The sequence below is a fragment of the Haliaeetus albicilla genome, chromosome 12 (assembly GCF_947461875.1).
Source record: "Haliaeetus albicilla chromosome 12, bHalAlb1.1, whole genome shotgun sequence".
Classification (NCBI taxonomy): domain Eukaryota; kingdom Metazoa; phylum Chordata; class Aves; order Accipitriformes; family Accipitridae; genus Haliaeetus; species Haliaeetus albicilla.
The window spans coordinates 24083672-24102795 of NC_091494.1; the positions used below are offsets into that span (position 1 = coordinate 24083672).

Sequence of the window (19124 nt, forward strand, 5' to 3'; positions counted from 1 at the left end):
AAATGTACTATGGCAATTGAAGTGTTTGCTGATTACAAACCAGTTCACCAGCATATTCACAGATATTTACAAGATTCTTTTATTATAGACTGAGACTTGATTCATCAATTATAGTACAGTAGCACTGTACCAGCACAGTGGTGTACAAGCTACACCTTGGCGTGAATAAGGATTTTGCATATCCCAAGGCAGCAGAAGAGCAGAACACCTCTTATTGTTGCTGGCCTTTGAGAGTCTATCAGAAAAGGCACCTTCAGACTATCCTCTGGAATCCTAAGCAATCCATACCTGTACAGCTCTCAAGCTCTTTCTTATTCTCCCCTTTTGGACAGATGGCTACCGGTTGCTGACTTGAACAATAATCTACCTCCAAAGATACCAACTTCTCTACATTTAAGCTGCTGGTATCAAGATGACACCCATGAATCTTAAGCGCAGACTGGTAACCAGTTCCTACATGGGGGTACATACTCAACTGCATACCTAGAGTTATTCTAATGAAGCCTTTTCCACTCTAGACTGGTTAATAGCAATGTACCTGCATTAATACAAACTCACTATTTAATAAAAGACCTTTGCTAAAGCTTATACTGGTGGAAGTATCCCTAAAGAATCAAATACATCTTGTTTCTTTTCTATACTAGTTAATCAATTAATGATTAAATCAATAACCATCCTTTAAACTGAGAGTACCACAACTGGACAAAGCATTCCAGGACTGATCAAGTGCACACACCTTCCTCTACACAACCCAGCCACTGCTTCTTACACATCCAAGGATATTGCCACTTCTTGCCACCAGCCATTCCTGATACACTGGTTTTCCACTGTGAACTGTACTCCTTTTTTCAGGTATCATTCTTTCCAGGACGCAGTCCTCCATTCTGTGGGTAGGCCCTGCATTCTTTGTTCCTAGATGTACGACCTTCTACTTGGCTGCATTAAAATATATTTTATTGGGATAAGCCAGTACCTCAGATCACTCAGTGCAACTGAGAATAGAGTTTGGAACCATTGTGTTAAATGAAAGTAATATGGATGGCTTCCAAATTCTGGGAAGGTTTGCTCCCCAGATTCATTCTGAGAGAGATTTGATATAAAAATGTAAATTAGAGCCAGGATTATTTATACTGAAAGATAAACAAAAGGATTACATTTCTAACTCTTAGGAACCAATGGAAATGTGTCTCTAAAATGACCTTACCTTTCATCTTGACCGAGTAAAAGGCAACAGCCTCGCCATTTCTCCAGAGTATCTTGGCACACTCGGTGGCAGAGTGAGGTAGAAAGAATGCATCATTAGCTGAACTCCCTTCCAGCATTCCGAAAATAATGTAGTTCAGAACAAAGAGGACAATCCTTTCTCGAAATGTCTGGACCTTAGAGAACAAACAAAAACAGACCAAAGAAAAATGAAGCAGAGAATAGTATTTTGTGTTTCATAAAAGGCTTCCAAATTAAAAGGGGCTGGGATGGAGGAGGTCAGGAAACATGTACACTTAATTTTGGGAAAATACTTCATGAATTGATTCAGATAGAATAACAAAAACAGTTTTTCCCAGTGTTCCACCCTCTATCCAGAGGGCATAGAATAATTTAGTAACAATTTATGAAGCTTGACGTATCTCCTGTTGTCACAGAGAGGAATTCTAAAGCAGCAGGAAAAGAAGTATCTTGATTGTAGTCACAGCAAACTAGTCACAGATTTGGAAACAGGATCAAGGCAATCTAATCCTACCCAAAAGTGAAATAAAGACAGGATTCACTGTGTTATCCTGGTCACCTCTCCCCTATCACCTGTCTTGCCACAGCATCAAAAAACTTTAGTGGGTCAGGACCTTACTGAGGTAGGCACTATACAAAACAGAATAAATACAGTCTGTCCCAAACAGCTTATAATCTAGGTGTAACATGAACAGTTAGTTTTTATGCTGTGCTTCTTACTAGACAACCAACAGGACAGGGAGATGGAGGAATATAAAGGAACAAGATCATATTGGTCATCAAGGTAAAAAGTGGTGCCAACAAGCTTTATATGAATGCTGAAAAAGAAAATGAGAATTTCCATAAATAATGACAACTTACCTCTTAGCAATGAGCTAGAAGGGGCAAGTTTTCTATTTTCATGTATTTTTTCATTCTCTGTTGATACAGCAGATGCTTGAAAGCCCGAAGGCCTGTGTTTCTTCCCCAAGTTCTATCTTGCAAGGATTTGTATCTCAAATTCCCTCCAGTTCAGTCACCCACAAAAAGCCTACTTAATTCAGTGAATAATTAAACTCTATGTACGGCAGATATTAGGGAAAGATGATAAAGGAACAGAACCATTAAGGACCAAAGCTGGACACAGAGGGTTGGATAGGAAACAGAACTGACTTAACAACCTCATGGCAACACAAATCTCATATGCAGTAGGCATCGGATTTCTTAGTTGAAAACACACTACAGGCTACCCAAATCTCTCAAATTACGAAAAAGTAGTTGTATCCTAAGATTATTTATTGGGAAAAAGAATTACAGATATAGAAACTATTAAATAACAACCATTTCATAAAATGAACACAATGTAAACATTACCCAAGGCAAAAAAATTCATAATGAGCTAGATAAGGCGTTGTTCTAAAGGGTAGTAACACCTCCCATCAGTCAGTCAAGCAACACTAACATGAAGAGTTATTGCTAATGTAGTAATTTGGTTTATCTGATTATTCCTTTAGTAGGCAGTGAGGGTAAACTAAAAACAAAACAAAATAAATCCCACAAATTAATCATAAAATGCATGCAGAAAACTGTTTACAGAGGATTAATGTGCATGTCACTGTGAATGGGAGACATGTGAAGTACTTGGTGAACCACATAGCCCAGATCCCCCAGGTTATAAAGCATGAACTATAGGAGACCAGAGACAATTACATATGATTGTTCTAGCCAGGAAGTTCCAGGGTAAAGGCAACTGTTTAAAATAGCATCCTTACTGAAATTAGCCCATCTCTGGAAGGATCAGCCGTCTTTAATACATCTTCAACAGGCCACCAACACTGGTTCAAATAAACTGCCAAAACTACAAAAAGAAAAAGACAGGGGAACACATTACCTGCAAATAAATACAAAGTTGGTTCTGAACCTTTCCACAAACAGTCTCAGATCTACTTCTCCCTCCAGCTGATTCCAGTTTGATCTGCTGTGAGACAGCAGAACAACAATTGTATTCCAATTTCACCTCTGTGTCCCTTGATATCCAATTTTCAGTACCACATGAGGCATCAAGTGAAGATAATTTTTCTCAGGAATTGATGTGACTTTGGTGTGACAACCTGTGAGCCATATGAACAAAGCACTTCCTGCATAATATCTGTTCAGTAGCATAGTAAGTTTGAGTGGCATTTGGGACAGAGAGCACTACCTAGCTAAAGGTTACATTTTTGAAGTTTCTTGCAGACTTTCCCCTCTCCACATGCTTACATGCCCGTATTTGCACCCACGCAAGTCAAACACAAAAGTTTTCATATCCACTTTATCAAATAGCTTTTCAGATACCTATGTGACTGAATTTCTATATATCTATACTTTTAGCATACAGACTCCTAAATCTCCACATGGACATTTATTCACAGAAGTTCAAATGCATGCAGAGAGGTTTCTATCAACAAAGGACAGACATATGCACACATAAGTAAGATAGACTTTTGCTTCAGGGCAAAGTGTATGACCAACCTACATGTAAGTCAAGTCCTTGTGTAGGTGTTATGCAAAACTTGCACCCTACTTCTTCCCATCCTTCCTGAATCTTTGACATATGCAGAAACAAGTATTTAAACCCTACACTTACATGTTCATCTACAGAATTCATTGCCTGCCATTAGATTTATAAGAGAAAGACTGAAGCAGCAACAGTGACACTGAAATTGCTCCAAAGCCCTGTTCAGAAAGAAAAGCTTTAACACGGGGTCATTTCAAAGGATAGAGAATAGATTTTAGGGGTTTAGATTAGGTTTCAGAATGAACACAGAAATCTGATCATTTATGACCCCCAACATATCAAGCAGCAAATATTTCAGCAAAAACATTTTTTATTAACCATACAGCGGTGACATCTACCTAAAGAAAGTACATGGCCACAATTTCAGGATTGCTCAAGAACACCAATATCTTTACTATCTTCAAATAGGGCAGTTAGCACCCCCATTTTTAGACAAAAGATAAAACACAATATAGGAAGTATGTTGCTAAGAACAGCATGGAGTTCACATCTCTTGAGCCCTAAGAGAGTACACCGTCTACTGGTTTTCTAAGCTACCCAACTAGGGACATAAGGAAGTTAAAAGCCGTCTATGAGTTAGAGACAAATTCACACACAAGGACATGAAATGGCTTTAACAGGACTCATCATTTACCTGTTTTAGCCTCAGGTTATACAAATGTCACTGATGCGCACAGGTCAGTTTTCCCTTTTTGCTTCAGCCTCTACCAGCTCCCACCGGCTTTAAGGCTGGAGATTCCGCTTAGCTAACTTATATTTCAAATAAATTATTAAAGCATTTGCCAAAAAGCGTTACACTTTGTGTACTGGGTTAAAAATGAAGTATTGCACGCAAGGGCAGATGCCTGTTTATAGCACCAGATTCAATTCATTAAATATTATGCACTTACTTGCATGGGAGTTTCATACTCTTTCTGTGATGGATTCAATCTGTTCCCTCAATCCCTTCACTCTGCTTTCAAATGCAGGCAGCCACTGCTCCATTACATATCCATGAAACATGCAGCTACAAAGGGAGCTGAGTCAGACAAAGGGGATATAATGGGCCAAATGCTGACTTTAATGGGAGCTGCACAGAGGTTTGGCACATAGTTCAGACATATACAACACACATAGTAAAGGTCAGAAGTTTTAAAAAGCTTTGAGGAAAACAGGAAGATGCATAACCATGTTTTAAGGAGCTACTTTTATAGAATATTTACTGTGCTATTCAATAATTTAAATGTGTGGAAGGGAACACTAGTTGACATAGCAACTGTCACATCACATTACTTGAGCAACCTTATCTATATGGATGCCTTCCTTGAAGGAAAAACATTCCTCCAGATTTCATGCAAACATATGTACTTTGCTTTTTGTTATCATTTTTCAAGTCAACATCTGGTCCACAGTTAAATCCATCCATGCTTCCCCATATTCTCATTTTCATTTTATAATCAACTTTGAGGAACACTATTTCAAATGCAAACATGTTTTCTGAGACCACATGTTCCTTCACTCTCCTTTCCCAGTCTTGTTGTTCTTTCCAAGACATTCAGTTATGTTCACCTGATCATAAAAGATCAAGTTATTGCCAACATTAAGCTACACACATCACCTGAACCCTTTGAATCATGATGTGTATGATTACAAAGATCTCGCAATTGCAAGAATTGATGTGCTTGGTCTTGCAATTGTAAGACTAGGTGAAACGGATTAAGACCAATATATTGAAGTCCACAGTTAATAGAGTATATACATGCTCAGCTGGGTGGCTTGCCCTGTAAGCACCAGCTGGCTAAACCTCAGTACTTTGATCACTTGCAGTCAGACAGACATATTCAGAGAGTTGCAAGAAGCTGAGAGCCTGTGAAGCACACGATTCCATACCATTACAGGTATTCAGAATATAGTACTGAAAAACACTGAGTTGAATTAGGCAGTAAGCATAATGCAACTGTGATTATGAAATGTCTCCTTTTGCTAGGCAAACATGGATCCCTTCCCAACCCAGGTCTGGATTATATTTTTACTTTCTAGGCTATGCTGGCCAAATGTTCCCACACTGGTGTGCAGCTATTTCAATGAAATGTGCACATCAGGACTCTACACACAGAGTAAAGCAGAAAAATTAAAGCAACATCCAGCTTGGTACTGCTTTTTCCCCAGCCTTTATCTGAATTGCTGAAACACATCCTTCAGTCACAAACTAAATTAAAGACAATGCTATACGAGAGATGTAATTTGAGTTTGTTTAATAAATATAAAATGTACCAGTGCTTTACTTTATCTAAAGTCACCTTTACCTTAATTTTGGCAGTATTTCAGATTGATGACACACTTACAGAGGCTGCTTTTGCCAGATTTCCATCTTGGAAGGAGAATAGTAAATTACCCCAACAAGTAGTTCCACATAACCAAGCCTAGGTCAGCTCTGATAAGAGAGCAAGCTCAGAGAAACTACATTAAACTGCATTCTGTAACATTGACACAGCCTGAATAGCTGTGTCCCCCAATTCCCTGTTTTTACAATGGAATAAAAGCATTTCTCTCTCTCTCCTAAGAGCCTTATTGAAATAAATACATCAAAGCTTGGGAGGCATGCAGATGCTGCAGTAACAGCAGCCATTCAAGTATCTAAGATAGATATTTTTCCCGCAACCAATTACATTTTCTTCTACAACTCGAGTTTTACTCAGTGATTTGTTGCAAATGTCTTGTGATAAATGTTCCATGGCACGTAACAGTTATTGTAAATTATTATATACAGCATATAGAAAATGCTACAATAAGGTATGTTTATTTAGTGTTATAAAGATGTTAATCACCCATGCTATGCTTTGTAAGCCCTTACAACACAATTTACATTCTCATAAAAATATCTGTACAGATATGCTAACAGAACAGAACACTCAGCCCATCAAAAATAAATTAAAAATGCTCCCAACCAAGACCAAGTCCTATGGAAAAGCAACCATACCCATTTTCTCTTTGAAATATGCAGGTCATTTCAGACCACAAGCTATGCATCACTTCTGGACAACCCATCTGATCACAATGATCACATATAAATCTGTGTTGGAATCAACCCCTCTTTAACCTATGTCCAAGAATTAAATGCCATCAAACTTTAAAGCTCTTCACAGGCAAACTTGCAGACAGGCTGCTAAATTCAGTATTTTTCCAGAGTCTAAATTACTAGAATTTCAAACATAAATGATTAGATGGACAATATTTTCTTTGGGAACTGTGGGAAAATAAGTATATTGCAGTGGATATTTATTTCATAAGTATTATAGACATCATTTTACCTATGCAATACTTAACCTTTATAGATGTAAACACAGATGAAGCTGAAAGAGGAAATCCCACCACATATGAACATAAGACATACAAGGCATACAGCTTTCTTACTCAGATTAAGGTACTGCCCAGGTATGTGGTTAACCCAAGCAATTGTCAAGGCTTTGTACAGAGTTCATTTTAGGAGGCGAGGGATGTTGGGGAGCCACCAGGAGCAAAGGTGGAGAAGTTGGAGCGAAGCTGAAGGAACCGATGGTGTCAGGGATAGAGCTGGCGAAGAGAACTAAATTGAAGAGGCTCTAGCCAGGGTTTTGGCAGTCAGCAGTCAGCAGAGCCACCAGAGCAGAGGAAGGTTGTGGCTCTTGGGAGCAATGTGATACAGTCTCAGAGCATCATGTGAGCTCTGGCAGAACCAAGCAATGAGGATTCTAATACTTCTTGCTGCTTCACTATCCACACCAGGACCTGAGAAGTACACAACTAAACATGCCCTACACACTTACTAGCTCTATCTTCTACTCTGTTTCCAATTGCTTCTCAGTAACGCACCTCTACCCAGTGTACCCTGGGACACCCTTGGCTGCCTTTCCCGACTGGACCTCAGCAATGTCCAAATGAATTGCAAGAGGAAAAATCAGTGGGCCATGTTTGTATGAGCAAGACTAACACTAATAAAACTGAATTCAGAGAGCAAAACATTTGGTGCAGAGAACCTGATGTTCACAAATTCTAGCCTGGTGCTGAAAACAAAAAGCCCATTGGAGGTTGGGGCACTTCAGTGTGCTTCTGGAGTGCATCCTCTAATTTCATTGCAGCCAAAAGTAATCCACGCACTCTGAGACTGCTCCTTGATATGAACTGAAGCACAGTACATGGGGACAACCAGGAAATTTGCTTCTAAGAGCACTCCTGGTGTGAAGTAAAACTAAAATGCAGACACACTGGACAGCACATGAGAAAGATAAGAGATCAACTACAGCAAGACTGTTTGCCTCTCCCATCTGGATGAAACTTGAGTTCACAAGAAAAGTTTAAAGCTCAAGGGAGGGGAAAAAAAAAAATCATGCAACCTGTTTAGTGTTTTAATTTTCTGCCCATGTCTTTAACTAACAATGACTGAGTTAATAAGTACTGCTTTTCTCTGAAGGAATTGGTTTTGAAACAATTTGATCTGTTCACTAGTCAGAACAAAAGGTCACATAGGTAACCAAATCCAGAAAGACTTGCCACTTTAACACAGTCTGCTGCCTTAAGAGTCAATTCCAAATCTGTTGAACTGTGGGAAAAATATTTGGACAAAATACTTCAAATGTATATATCCATATGTATAGGTATGCATCACATATACAAACACCCCAGCAGACTTTAGAGAACTAATGAAAATTTATTAAAACTCATATAAAGAAAAAATCACATCAGTCAAATTTGATGTGTGTAGGAAGGCTGGCCACATGTTTATACCATATAAAATCCAGAAACAAAGAACTTCCAGTAAAATCCTTTAAATCATACTTTTAAAAGTAAATATTAAAAGCCAGATGATGTAGGCTTTACTTAACTAACTAGACTTACTGATCTCTCTGAGACTGTTTCTGTGACTATGGGCTGGTGACTCAAGCTAAAGTTTTGCAAGGGGGTCACAGTAGTCAGTCAGTCTGTTGTTTATAATATAATAAGGTGTTTATTCTGCTAAGTTTAAGCTTTTAATGTAGACAGCTATCATATAATTTAGGCTCCCACGTGTACTTGTTTTGACTTGTTCCTGTGGGAAATAATTTCTTCCTTGTGTACATGTATCTCATTAATACTACTTGTTCCTAATACTATTAGATCATTTAACAGAGTATTTGTGCCAAATGCACTGTTTCACCTGCATTTATTTAATAATTCTTTATTTTTGCATTGTAGTTGTTACAGATTCCCATTCCTCTTGTGCAGCCTAAACTAACTTAATGCTGTTTGCAACTATGTTCCTTTGAATGTGAATCAGTAGGTATGCACAACTGCACTCATAGAACAAAGTTTGGCCCCCAGTGTAGACACTTCTCTCCATTATCACACCACTGCCTATCTCGCTTCAGAAAAATGTTAATGGAATATATAAATTAATGTCAGGAAATTAATTATATACCAATAGTATATACCAGTAGTCTATACCAATACCAGAAAGTCTTTTGACTACACTTGTACCTTGGAAAGGTCTCCTACCTTCAGCTATATGAATTACAACCCATTAGCAAACGTCCAATTGAGATTGTATGCAAAAGGAGCTTGAAATGAACATGGAGTACTGAACTTCTTTGTCTTGCCTTTGTTGTATTACTAAGAATACTATTAAAGCCTTTCAGGCATAATTTATAGCTTACCCTTTCAAAACAAAAAAGAAAAGTATGTTTTTAATGACAGATGTCATTAGTTTCCTGCCACGTTTGGAAGCTGAAAGTTTAAGAGGTTTCCTGTGTTCTGTATTCCCTAAGTGACACAGTGGGTCAATGCATAGGTTCATGTCTTTGCCATAAATGTTCCAAAAATTCTATAGCCCATCACTTCACAACAGCTTCAACACTCCTCATTTAATCTAGATGGGTTGCAACCTGGGCTTTTGGTATTATGCAACTTGGAGTCAAGTTTCCGTTAATGACAGTGGTATCAAGAGTTGTTACTTACACAGTTGCATTTTTTCACATTCCATAGTCAAAGACACTTGCCTAAGAGAGTAAGTAGGAAGAAATCAGGCTGTCTGAAGATACTGCGATCCTGATAGCAGGAAGATAAAACTTAGATACAATTATTGATCAAATCTTAATAAGCCGTTGATACTCTGAACAGTGACTCATGAAACAGAAACACCAGTAAGCACGTACTGACTTCTACTGCTTGTAACACAATTGAAGTTTATCCCTGTCAGGCTGACACATGGCTGTGTTAGGAAAACACCAACATTACTAGCAGTAGGCAAGGCAAAGCTGGTAGGGTTTAAAGAATATCTTGGGAGAACTGCCAAATAAAAAGGATTTAACTCAATTCCTGGGCATGGTCTCACTCCAAATTTACCCCTCACACACCAGTACTGGAAATAGGAGGCAATTAAACCTAAGACTGAAGAAGATATCATAAAGTAAAAATAATATGAATAAGAATCAGTAAAACCTAATACAATTTCACATATATATTTGCCCTTGTTTAAGGATTTCAGAATTCTATCCAAACTATAATGCATTAATTTCACATCATCCTGAATTAGAAAAATGTTACCCCATTGAACAAACTCAGAAAGAATAACACATTTACCCAAGGTGATTTTTCAGCTACCAGCAGGCTTTGCATAGAATTTAAAAGCCCTGATTGTCAATCCTCCTTTCCAATCAGCAGCCCACCAACACAAATCCCTGACAGGTAAACTGAATCCAGTTCATATTCAAAACAAAACCCAAAATATATAAACAAGCAGACCATCTTAAAAGCAAAGAAAGTGCAACTACTCAAATTTCAAAATATTTTGACCAATTCTAACCTGTCTCTTTATCCTTCGGATCAGTTAACAGCAACATTCTGCAAGTAGGATTATTTCGGTAGAGAGGGACAAAACACACACAGGAATCTTCAAGTTTAACCTAAAAAACAAACAAGCCCTGTAGCTGTTTGTACTGCAAAGCTCACGAGAAGTATTTCATGTATTAGATGCAGTTATGTTTTACTAACATGCATGCTATAAGCTTAGCACAACACCCTCTCAATCCTGAACTTCAAGGCTCTGAAACATACATAAAATTCTAATATTATCAGTAAGTAATGTTAATTTAAAAGAAATCAAGCTACTGAAGTTAGTGAAGACCTTAATGCTGACTTACTATGATTAGTACATAACCTGGCTTTGAACACCGTTACATGCAGACAAATGGTGTTATGACAGACAAGACGCATCAAATAAAAACAAATACAACTTGCACTTCTTACAGCATCATCCAGCTGAGTACTTGTGGTGTTTTGCAAACAATGAATTAAGCCTCAGGGTACAGGGAGTATCAAAGCATTAGGGCAGTGCCTGGGCAGTTTATCTGTGAGGCACAGGGAGGGTAGATAATTGGCACAAGGTGGTTATGGTGAAGGCAAAGCTAAAATCAAAATGCAGCTCTCAAGCTCTCAGTCTTAGACTAAACTTCTAAATGATGTGACACATAAACACAAAATTACTGTGCTCAAACAGCTCTATATGCATAGAAATGACGATTTCCATATGAATATTGCAAATGCTCTCATGTAAGTTTAGGTACAGGCAAAGAGCGTGCATAATTTAGCACAGTATGTACTGTACTTTCAAAAATCTGGTCCATTGTGTATGTGTGGGTGTGCCTCTCTAATTGCACCCATTTGTCAGTTTGCTATGAAACTCAAATCAGTCATGTGATACATTTAATATTTCTTGGTGCATGGAATGAGTAGTATGAATACGGATTATTCAAGATAACTTTAAGTTGAAACTAGTGTTCACTAGTTTATTAGCACCAGAATCCTGGGACCCTCTATGCAAACACTGGACTCCAGAAAAAAAAATGAAAACTGCCTGAAATCTGTATTCATGAGCTTCCCAAAAATCTCAGTATGTTCTGGGGATTCAGTCATTCTTTGCATGCTTCAAATATAACACCATTGATGTCATTATGGCAGTTGGGAGCATTACTATAATGAAAAGGCCAGCACTATTTCCAATACTGCTATGATTGTTATTTTGTTTTATAAGGTAATGTGCACTTTCACAGGTGCTAACAACATCAACATGAGCCAAGCATAGCTTTCTGTGTATGAATGCTGCCAATTGATGGAAGCTGAAATGTGCTTCCATCCTGACTTGCAATAATCCTTGCTATTTGTGTACTAAATGCTTGACCAAAGACCATACCATACCAAAAAGAAGTTCTGTGATCCGAGCAAGTGGGCTGACAGCCACTTAACACTTGCTAAATAATTATTCACGGTTGCCAATCCTGCCACTTGAAACCTGCTTTAATTCAGATGCAGAGAAAAAAAATACACCTGGTAACTGCAGCCATTATTCAAACACCAAAATCCTCATCTTTCAGGTTGTAGGTATATAATAGAGATTGTTAACCGAGATGTTCACTGGGGATGGACCTTCACCTTACCACATTTAATTTATTTTTAATTACAAAATATCAACATTTGTCAAACTATTTATTATACAGTATAAGAAAAAAACAATACAGCAAGAACATTACTGTTACTTATGGCCTTGACTAGCTGACTGCAGATTAGATTAGAGCTGAATTAAATGAATGCAAAGAGAAATGTGTTGCTATGAGACTCAAATCAGTCATGTGATATATTTAAGGTCTGATGACAAGCCACAAAATCAAGACAGTTCTGAATCAAAAGCCATAAGACCACCTTTAAACTGATCTCACTGTGTCTAGCTATTGCAGGAATACACACAGCACTGCTTGGGATTTAACTTACCTTCCCTTCTAATGGGACAGCAAATGAGCCTCTAAAAGTACAACCAGGCATGAAAGGCTGAGGTAAGGACACAGAAGCCCTAAACTGGGGGATCTTTGCATTTTCAGGTTTGTTTGTATTTAACCCTACATGGTCCACTAGAGGGCATTAAAAGAGTATTTAAAGCTGGTTATATTCACGGCTCAAAGATGAAGCTATCCACCCGAAACAGCGTTTTTCTGGAAACTACTGCATATTATTTTCCTAAATTGTAGAAAAGCCACCATATTCCAAACATTTATTTCAACTAATCCACTTACAGGTTTGATAGTACAATAATAGTTAGCCCAGTACACCTTTTATGATCTAGAAAATGCCCAGAATGAAAGGTCTCGTATGTTGACTGGAGTCAGAATTTTTAATAGGCCCGCTCAGTCATCTCCAATGCATTCCCCCTAGGTGGCTCAAGAATGGACCCTAAAGCATTGGCACCTACAGTATTTATACCATCTATCAATCACATCTGATCAGAATTCCTTTGGGAGAACCCATATTCAAAATTATCAATGTAAGTATTGGAAAGAATGGAAACAAAAGATAGACTATTACACAATACCTGTGTAAACTGCACAGTAGAAGCAGAATACAGAGCTGTGCCATGGTATAAACAGCTAGCAAACTCACTTTTGATTCAGCCCTCTAAGGAGGCAAGTCAAGATGCAAAGTTTGGCTAAGTAGTTCAAACCCTCATCCACACTCAGAGGGTTTTAGACTTGTAGTTTAAGCTTACCTCTCATTTGCAGCATGCAAACTATTTGAAATAATGCAGAATTTGCTGATTTTAAGAGACTTGTAATCCAGCCACACCAGTTCACCCCTATTCTCAGGCAGACTATGAGCATAACCAACAAACTAGCTTGCAAGTATCTAACTTGCCGTATGAAAAACATCAGCCCATTACCTCTTCTCCTGCAGGGATCGAAAAAATATCAGGAGTGGATGACGATTTCTTCAAGAGTTTTTCATAGTATGTTTCAGCATCTACTTGAAGAACCTCTGGATCTCCTGCTAAGGTATCTACCAAATAAAGGCAACCTGTAGTTAAAATAAAACACATGATATTTTTACTTTTTAAATGAACTAAGAAACAAGAATTTTTAAACCGCAGTTTCCTGAGCAACTGCTTTTTGTAGCTGGGCCCTTACTGTTCCCATTAGAGCCTTTTCTATAATCCTTGTCTAAAACAGTAAGGCTGGCAAAAACCTATCTACATGTTATTTACCTCTTGACATGCAATTTTACAAAGTAGAACCATGACAGCATCAAATCACATTTGTCTCCTTTGAATTCAACAAGCACAGTCTCAAATTTCTCCAGGTGTAAGTAAATTGCTTTAAAGCTGGACACTGCCTGAGTTTTAGTACTGTCCAAAAATACAACAGGAAAAGAATTCCAAAACTTCCACTCTTTCTTGGAAGACTGCCCCTTTATGGGTCAGTCCATGATCTGTTGCATATCATTAGTTTTCTCTTTCTCTTTTTTGAGTAACTTCAGTTGGGCACAACAATGAAATAATGTAAAAAAATATTAAAATATTCACCTACATAAGAGTTTCCAAAATAGTAACCATCATCTTTTATGCAACATAACTTTTAATCCATGTGACTCAGTGCTGAAGGGTATTCATGCAAGGTATTTGTTAATCGCATGCAAACAAAAATTACATACATCTGATGCCTGTTACCGAAGTGCAAAGTCCAGCTCGGTGCTTGTGAGGAACCAAGCAACCTCTTTCTGGCATAACAAACCAGACTGATCGGTAGCTCATCACCAGCTCAAATAAAGAACATCAAAAGAAATGCGTTAGCAGTCCAAATAGCATTCTGCCAGTCTTCTATCATAGGAAGGAAATAATTTCAATTTAAGGGGCTTTCAGTCAATATGCTACACTTGCAACTCTTGTAAACCCCAAACTGAAGACAAAATCTTCTACAACACTGCTATAGTTGGAATCTTAGTTCTGAATCCTCCATTTTTAGTCATGGTTTGCTCTCACATGGCAGCTCCTGTGACCCAAGTTTAAAGTGAAAATAACTGCACTGATAGTAAGTGCAAAGTAAACGGCTGAGACAATGAACAGTCTTACAAGGGCCATTGCAAGAACTGTCTATATTAAGATTCAGAAACTATGAATCATAAAAGTACTGTATTGAAAATTATACCTCTCCATATAAAAGTAGGAGCATGGGATTTGCAGTACAGGTCAGACTATTCACCCATGGTCCCATCATTCTCCCTCTGGCAGTGATCACTATCTGATTCCTCAGCAAAGGGGTAAGAAACTACAACTGATAATTCACCACCACCCTGCACTGCTTAAAATGCTTTAAACACTATTTTCCTGCCCTTTGCAGCCAACAGCCTACATCCTGAGGCTTGACAGCAAAGCTATGTAGTCAGGATGCTGAACAGAAGCTACTCTGTAAATGGTTTTCATAGTGTGTTTGTATGTGACAAAATGGGAGACAAAACAGCATTGCAACACTGGCAAGTTGAGTCACATTATAAAATCCCAGCCAGTACTTAGCAGTGGCAGTTTTCTTCTGCAGCAGCCTTCCCTTGTGTACTGTGTAACACCATCAAGCAAAGAAGCCATATAAGGGAAAGAAATTAAAGATTATTAAAAACTTTAGTAATTTACTGAAGTAAATTTACTAGTAAATTAATTCTTTGCAAAAGAGCAGCATGTAAGACTTAAGTTTAGCACAAAGAAAAATATTGGCCATGCTAATAAATTGTATTCATGAGATGCTGCTTACAAGGCTACATCCTGCCATTGTTAAGCCAAAGCAATTTAATAAGCACAATCATGTTTTCTCCTCACTGAATGAAACAACTAGTACCTTCAAAGTTACATTAGCTTTCTGGTACATAATATGCTTGTATTCTAAAGTAATAGTGATCATTTGAAGGATGAAATAATGCCACAGATTAAATAATGAGGCATTAGAGAAAACTTCTGAACAACTTTCATGGAAGTAATTTTCTTCTCTAAAAAATCCTTTTAGATTTTCAGTTAACTTGTCTTTCCTGTGTAATACTCTGAAAATGTCCACGTGAGTTAGGAGCACATATTCCAATAAAGGGGAAATTAAAAAATTTTTCATAAAGAAAACAAATCTGTCTCAGCTTCTGTATATAAGGGAGATGGGGGGAGAGAGAGTGAGAGTGAGGTTCCTTTAGGGACAATATGGAGCAGAAGCCTAACTTTAGGTACCCTGGAGTGTCCTCAAGAAGTCAGTTGTGCTAAGGCTGGCTTTTGCGAACATGCTTCCAAAACTTGCACACACATGCACATATCACGAATACTGTTCGGCTACCATATGCAGGAGAAAAATCACTAGTTTGAAATTTTTTTTTACATTAACTGATGTGTTTCCCAGCTTTCCCCAGTACAAAGTGAAGGAAATATATTTGCCCTCCTGTATATGTCCCTTTTATGCTTTTTTTGTATACAGAAACAAAAAAAAACCTCAAGAAAGTCTAACCGTAACTATTGTTATTAGGCATTTGACTACAAAAATAATTATTGCTGGCTAACAGGATGTTATAAAGGTTCCAAAATCAAACGCAAAATAATCTGTTAACTTTGCTTTAAAAGAAAAGCAGCACTATTCTCCTGTGAGTGCTTCAGTCTGAGGCCCCTATCAGCATCTTGGGATACCAAAATCGTGAAGTTCCAAGGGCAGCCTTTTAACCTAATTTGAATTACAGGATTTCATTCGAATTTGATCTTACCTAGCGGCAACAAAAGAACACACTGTGGCAGCCAATCTGCTAGACACCCAGCGAGCACTTCTTTCAAACCGGCGGTGTGCACAAAGGGTTACCATCTGGGGGAGGGAGGGAGGGGGGAGCGAAGGGGGGCCGGAGCGGGGAGTCATAAAAAGGGGGCCTCTTGCTGCAGCCACAGAGGAGGGACCATAAACCATAAGGAGAATAAATTTAGAATGGGAGGCCTACTGCATTAGAGGGATTCCTGACATTCACGCTGAAGTGGCTGACATCTTCAACAGCCAAAGCTGGTAAACAAGGTGAAGACATCATCTAGGCGGATTCTACAGCAGCAGTTACAATGAAGGGTTTGCAGACAGGTACCAGACGTTGTCTTTTACAGGGCACCAGCATTCAGGGCAAAGGAGGAGGAAGCGTATGCAATTCCGCTGAAAAAAACTTACCTAGAGATAAATAAACGAGAAATCTGAATGGGCGTATTTCCATTTCAAGCATACAGAATAGATTTTAAAGCAAAAACTAACACTGGTTCTGCTTCTCCTCTCTTTTGTTTCCTTGGAGCAGTCTGGGCCACATTCTCAAGCAAGGATGTGTAAGTGCATCTCATCTCACTCTAGTGATCCGTCATCAATTTGCACTAAGAATCTGATCTTGAAAGTGAAAATCTACAGCTAAAACCAGCTATACAAACAAGCAGGCACTGCCCATACAACTCAGTCATCTTTATGAGATACTACCCTCTGGCACCTATAAGGTACCTCAGCCTAAAACATGACACAACTCGGCCAATAAGGCATAAACCAAGGCCCCTGTTTCAGTCCTGATCCCTGAACTCAGCTTTTTCTAAACCCACTGCTGTTCCACCTCTGATTTTCTCCAGAATACAGAGCTGAATTTTATGGTGGTTTCATGAAGTGGACAAGTATCCTTCTTGAGAGATAAAAGTCAGACAAAGTTCACTCCACTTATGATCCAAAAAGATCAATATGTGGGAATCCAGATAGATCTGATTAACATGCTTATGTTCTGCATCAGGTAGATAAATAACAAATGCAATCACAAAATAGAAGACAATATTCTACCCTGAACTAGAAACTAATTTTTGTAGATTAGAGACAGACCCCCATCATTACAGATTCAGCACGAATTCCATTCTGTCAGTTGAAGCAAGCAGGAAATATTTTTCCATGGGCAAAAGAATTTGTTCTCAATACAAGAGAAAACACATGGTGCACACACTTGTATGTGAAATTCCAGAAGTGAAACTACAGACTGCTGTAACGCCCAAAGGTAAATGACATGCTTCAATCTAATCAGATATTCTGAAGATTCTTTTTGATGATCCTTCTATATCCTCTGCCACTAAACCCTGTGCCATAACAGAAATAATTTAACTAGAACATAGATAACCATAGACTTATCTCATTAATATAATGATATGGCAATTCAAATCACCATTATATCCCTCAAGCTCTCTTTCACAAGACTAGTCATTTTAGTACCTATACATTAGTTTTACTATTTTGCCATTATCTAAAAAATCAGTTACAACTTGGGACAATCAACTCTGTCTCTTTGTAAAGATGTTTTAAATACTCATTTAAGTTTCAAATTAACATGTACTGCCAATATACTTAAGTCCTTTTTGACCATGAACCCAATACACAATTTATTAAACAAGGGATATGTGCTTTCATTGTTAAGAATTTTCTATTCCTGCATTCATGTGTAGCTTATTAATACTGTTTCCTTAAGCCAACAAAGTTGGTGATGCAGTTTTTTCAGACTAGACACACCACTGAGTTGATTAAGATGCATTGAGGTATTGCTGGTACTCCCAGGGAAGACTTACTTGTTGAAAAGCCCATTTCAGAGATTTGTAAGGGCATTTAGGATGCAGCCAGATTGTAAAGCAAAATACATCAACCTCACCGTAGATGAAGCATGAAAAGTGTTATGTCTGAAGTAAATTAATCATTTATCCTACAACTACTTTTTCATGTTCTACAAACACAGAGAATGATACTACATGCATCCATTAAGAATTGTGTATTTACAGAAGAGCCATCAGTCACCACAGGATTTGTATCTGAACTGTGCTTCTTTGTACATTTGTGCAAATTTGTGCATAATTTTACATGTAAAAATATGAAAAACACTTAAGTCTGATTTCTAGTGGTGCAGAAACAAGATAGATAAAAAGAATACAACATTTCTAACTTTCAAGTTTCATTATTTTTTATTCAGTTTTGCCATTTCTAATGCTTGCAATAGTAGTACTGGTTTTATTTATTGGCTTTATTTTCATGCCAATATATTTCACAATAAAAAAAAAAAAACACTTCAGCAGGTTTTAACTGTTTCTGACAGTATTGTGAGGGTTTTTTGTCCAAGAAGTATTTTCCCCCCCTTTTTTTTTAATCAAAACCCACTCTGCAATATGAGACAATCATGTGCACCAACACAAAATGACAGTATATGATGTCAATATTTAGGAGGGAGTGTTCTTGTAATTAAACCAGGCAACTGAGACCAGAACTCCTAAGATTTCTTCTTAATGCAGGTGTGGTTTTGTGGCCCCCAACAAATCACTTCATCTTCTGTCTGGTTTCTTATCAGTTAAGTGTATGTCTTATCTACCACTTCAAAAGGGTGTGACGTTTTCCTTATCAGTGCCTCTGAAGTCACAACATAAGAAGACAAAGAAGTCATATAACATAAAACGTTCTCTGTTCTCCTGTGGACTGTCACTGCCACACTACAGCAGTACAACCATGACAGCGTCTAGGATCTAAAAATAACTTTTTTTGCCCTTCTAAATAGTGCACATATA

General features: G+C 37.9%; 1 protein-coding gene across 4 annotated transcripts in view; it reads right to left on the reverse strand.

Moving 5' to 3' along the window:
• Nucleotides 1-19124, reverse strand: part of FAM169B (Protein) — a 40926-nt gene that overhangs the window by 14410 nt on the left and 7392 nt on the right. Inside the window, exons 2-5 of one of the 4 annotated variants that reach the window (XM_069798513.1) lie at nucleotides 13458-13591; nucleotides 10557-10656; nucleotides 2976-3061; nucleotides 1205-1379 (exon numbers count right to left, since the gene is read on the reverse strand). In XM_069798513.1, the coding sequence (XP_069654614.1) occupies nucleotides 1205-1379; nucleotides 2976-3061; nucleotides 10557-10656; nucleotides 13458-13591 (495 nt within the window). The remainder of the gene's footprint in view (nucleotides 1-1204; nucleotides 1380-2975; nucleotides 3062-10556; nucleotides 10657-13457; nucleotides 13592-19124) is intronic. The other 3 variants (XM_069798514.1, XM_069798515.1, XM_069798516.1) reach the window with 3 other exon arrangements.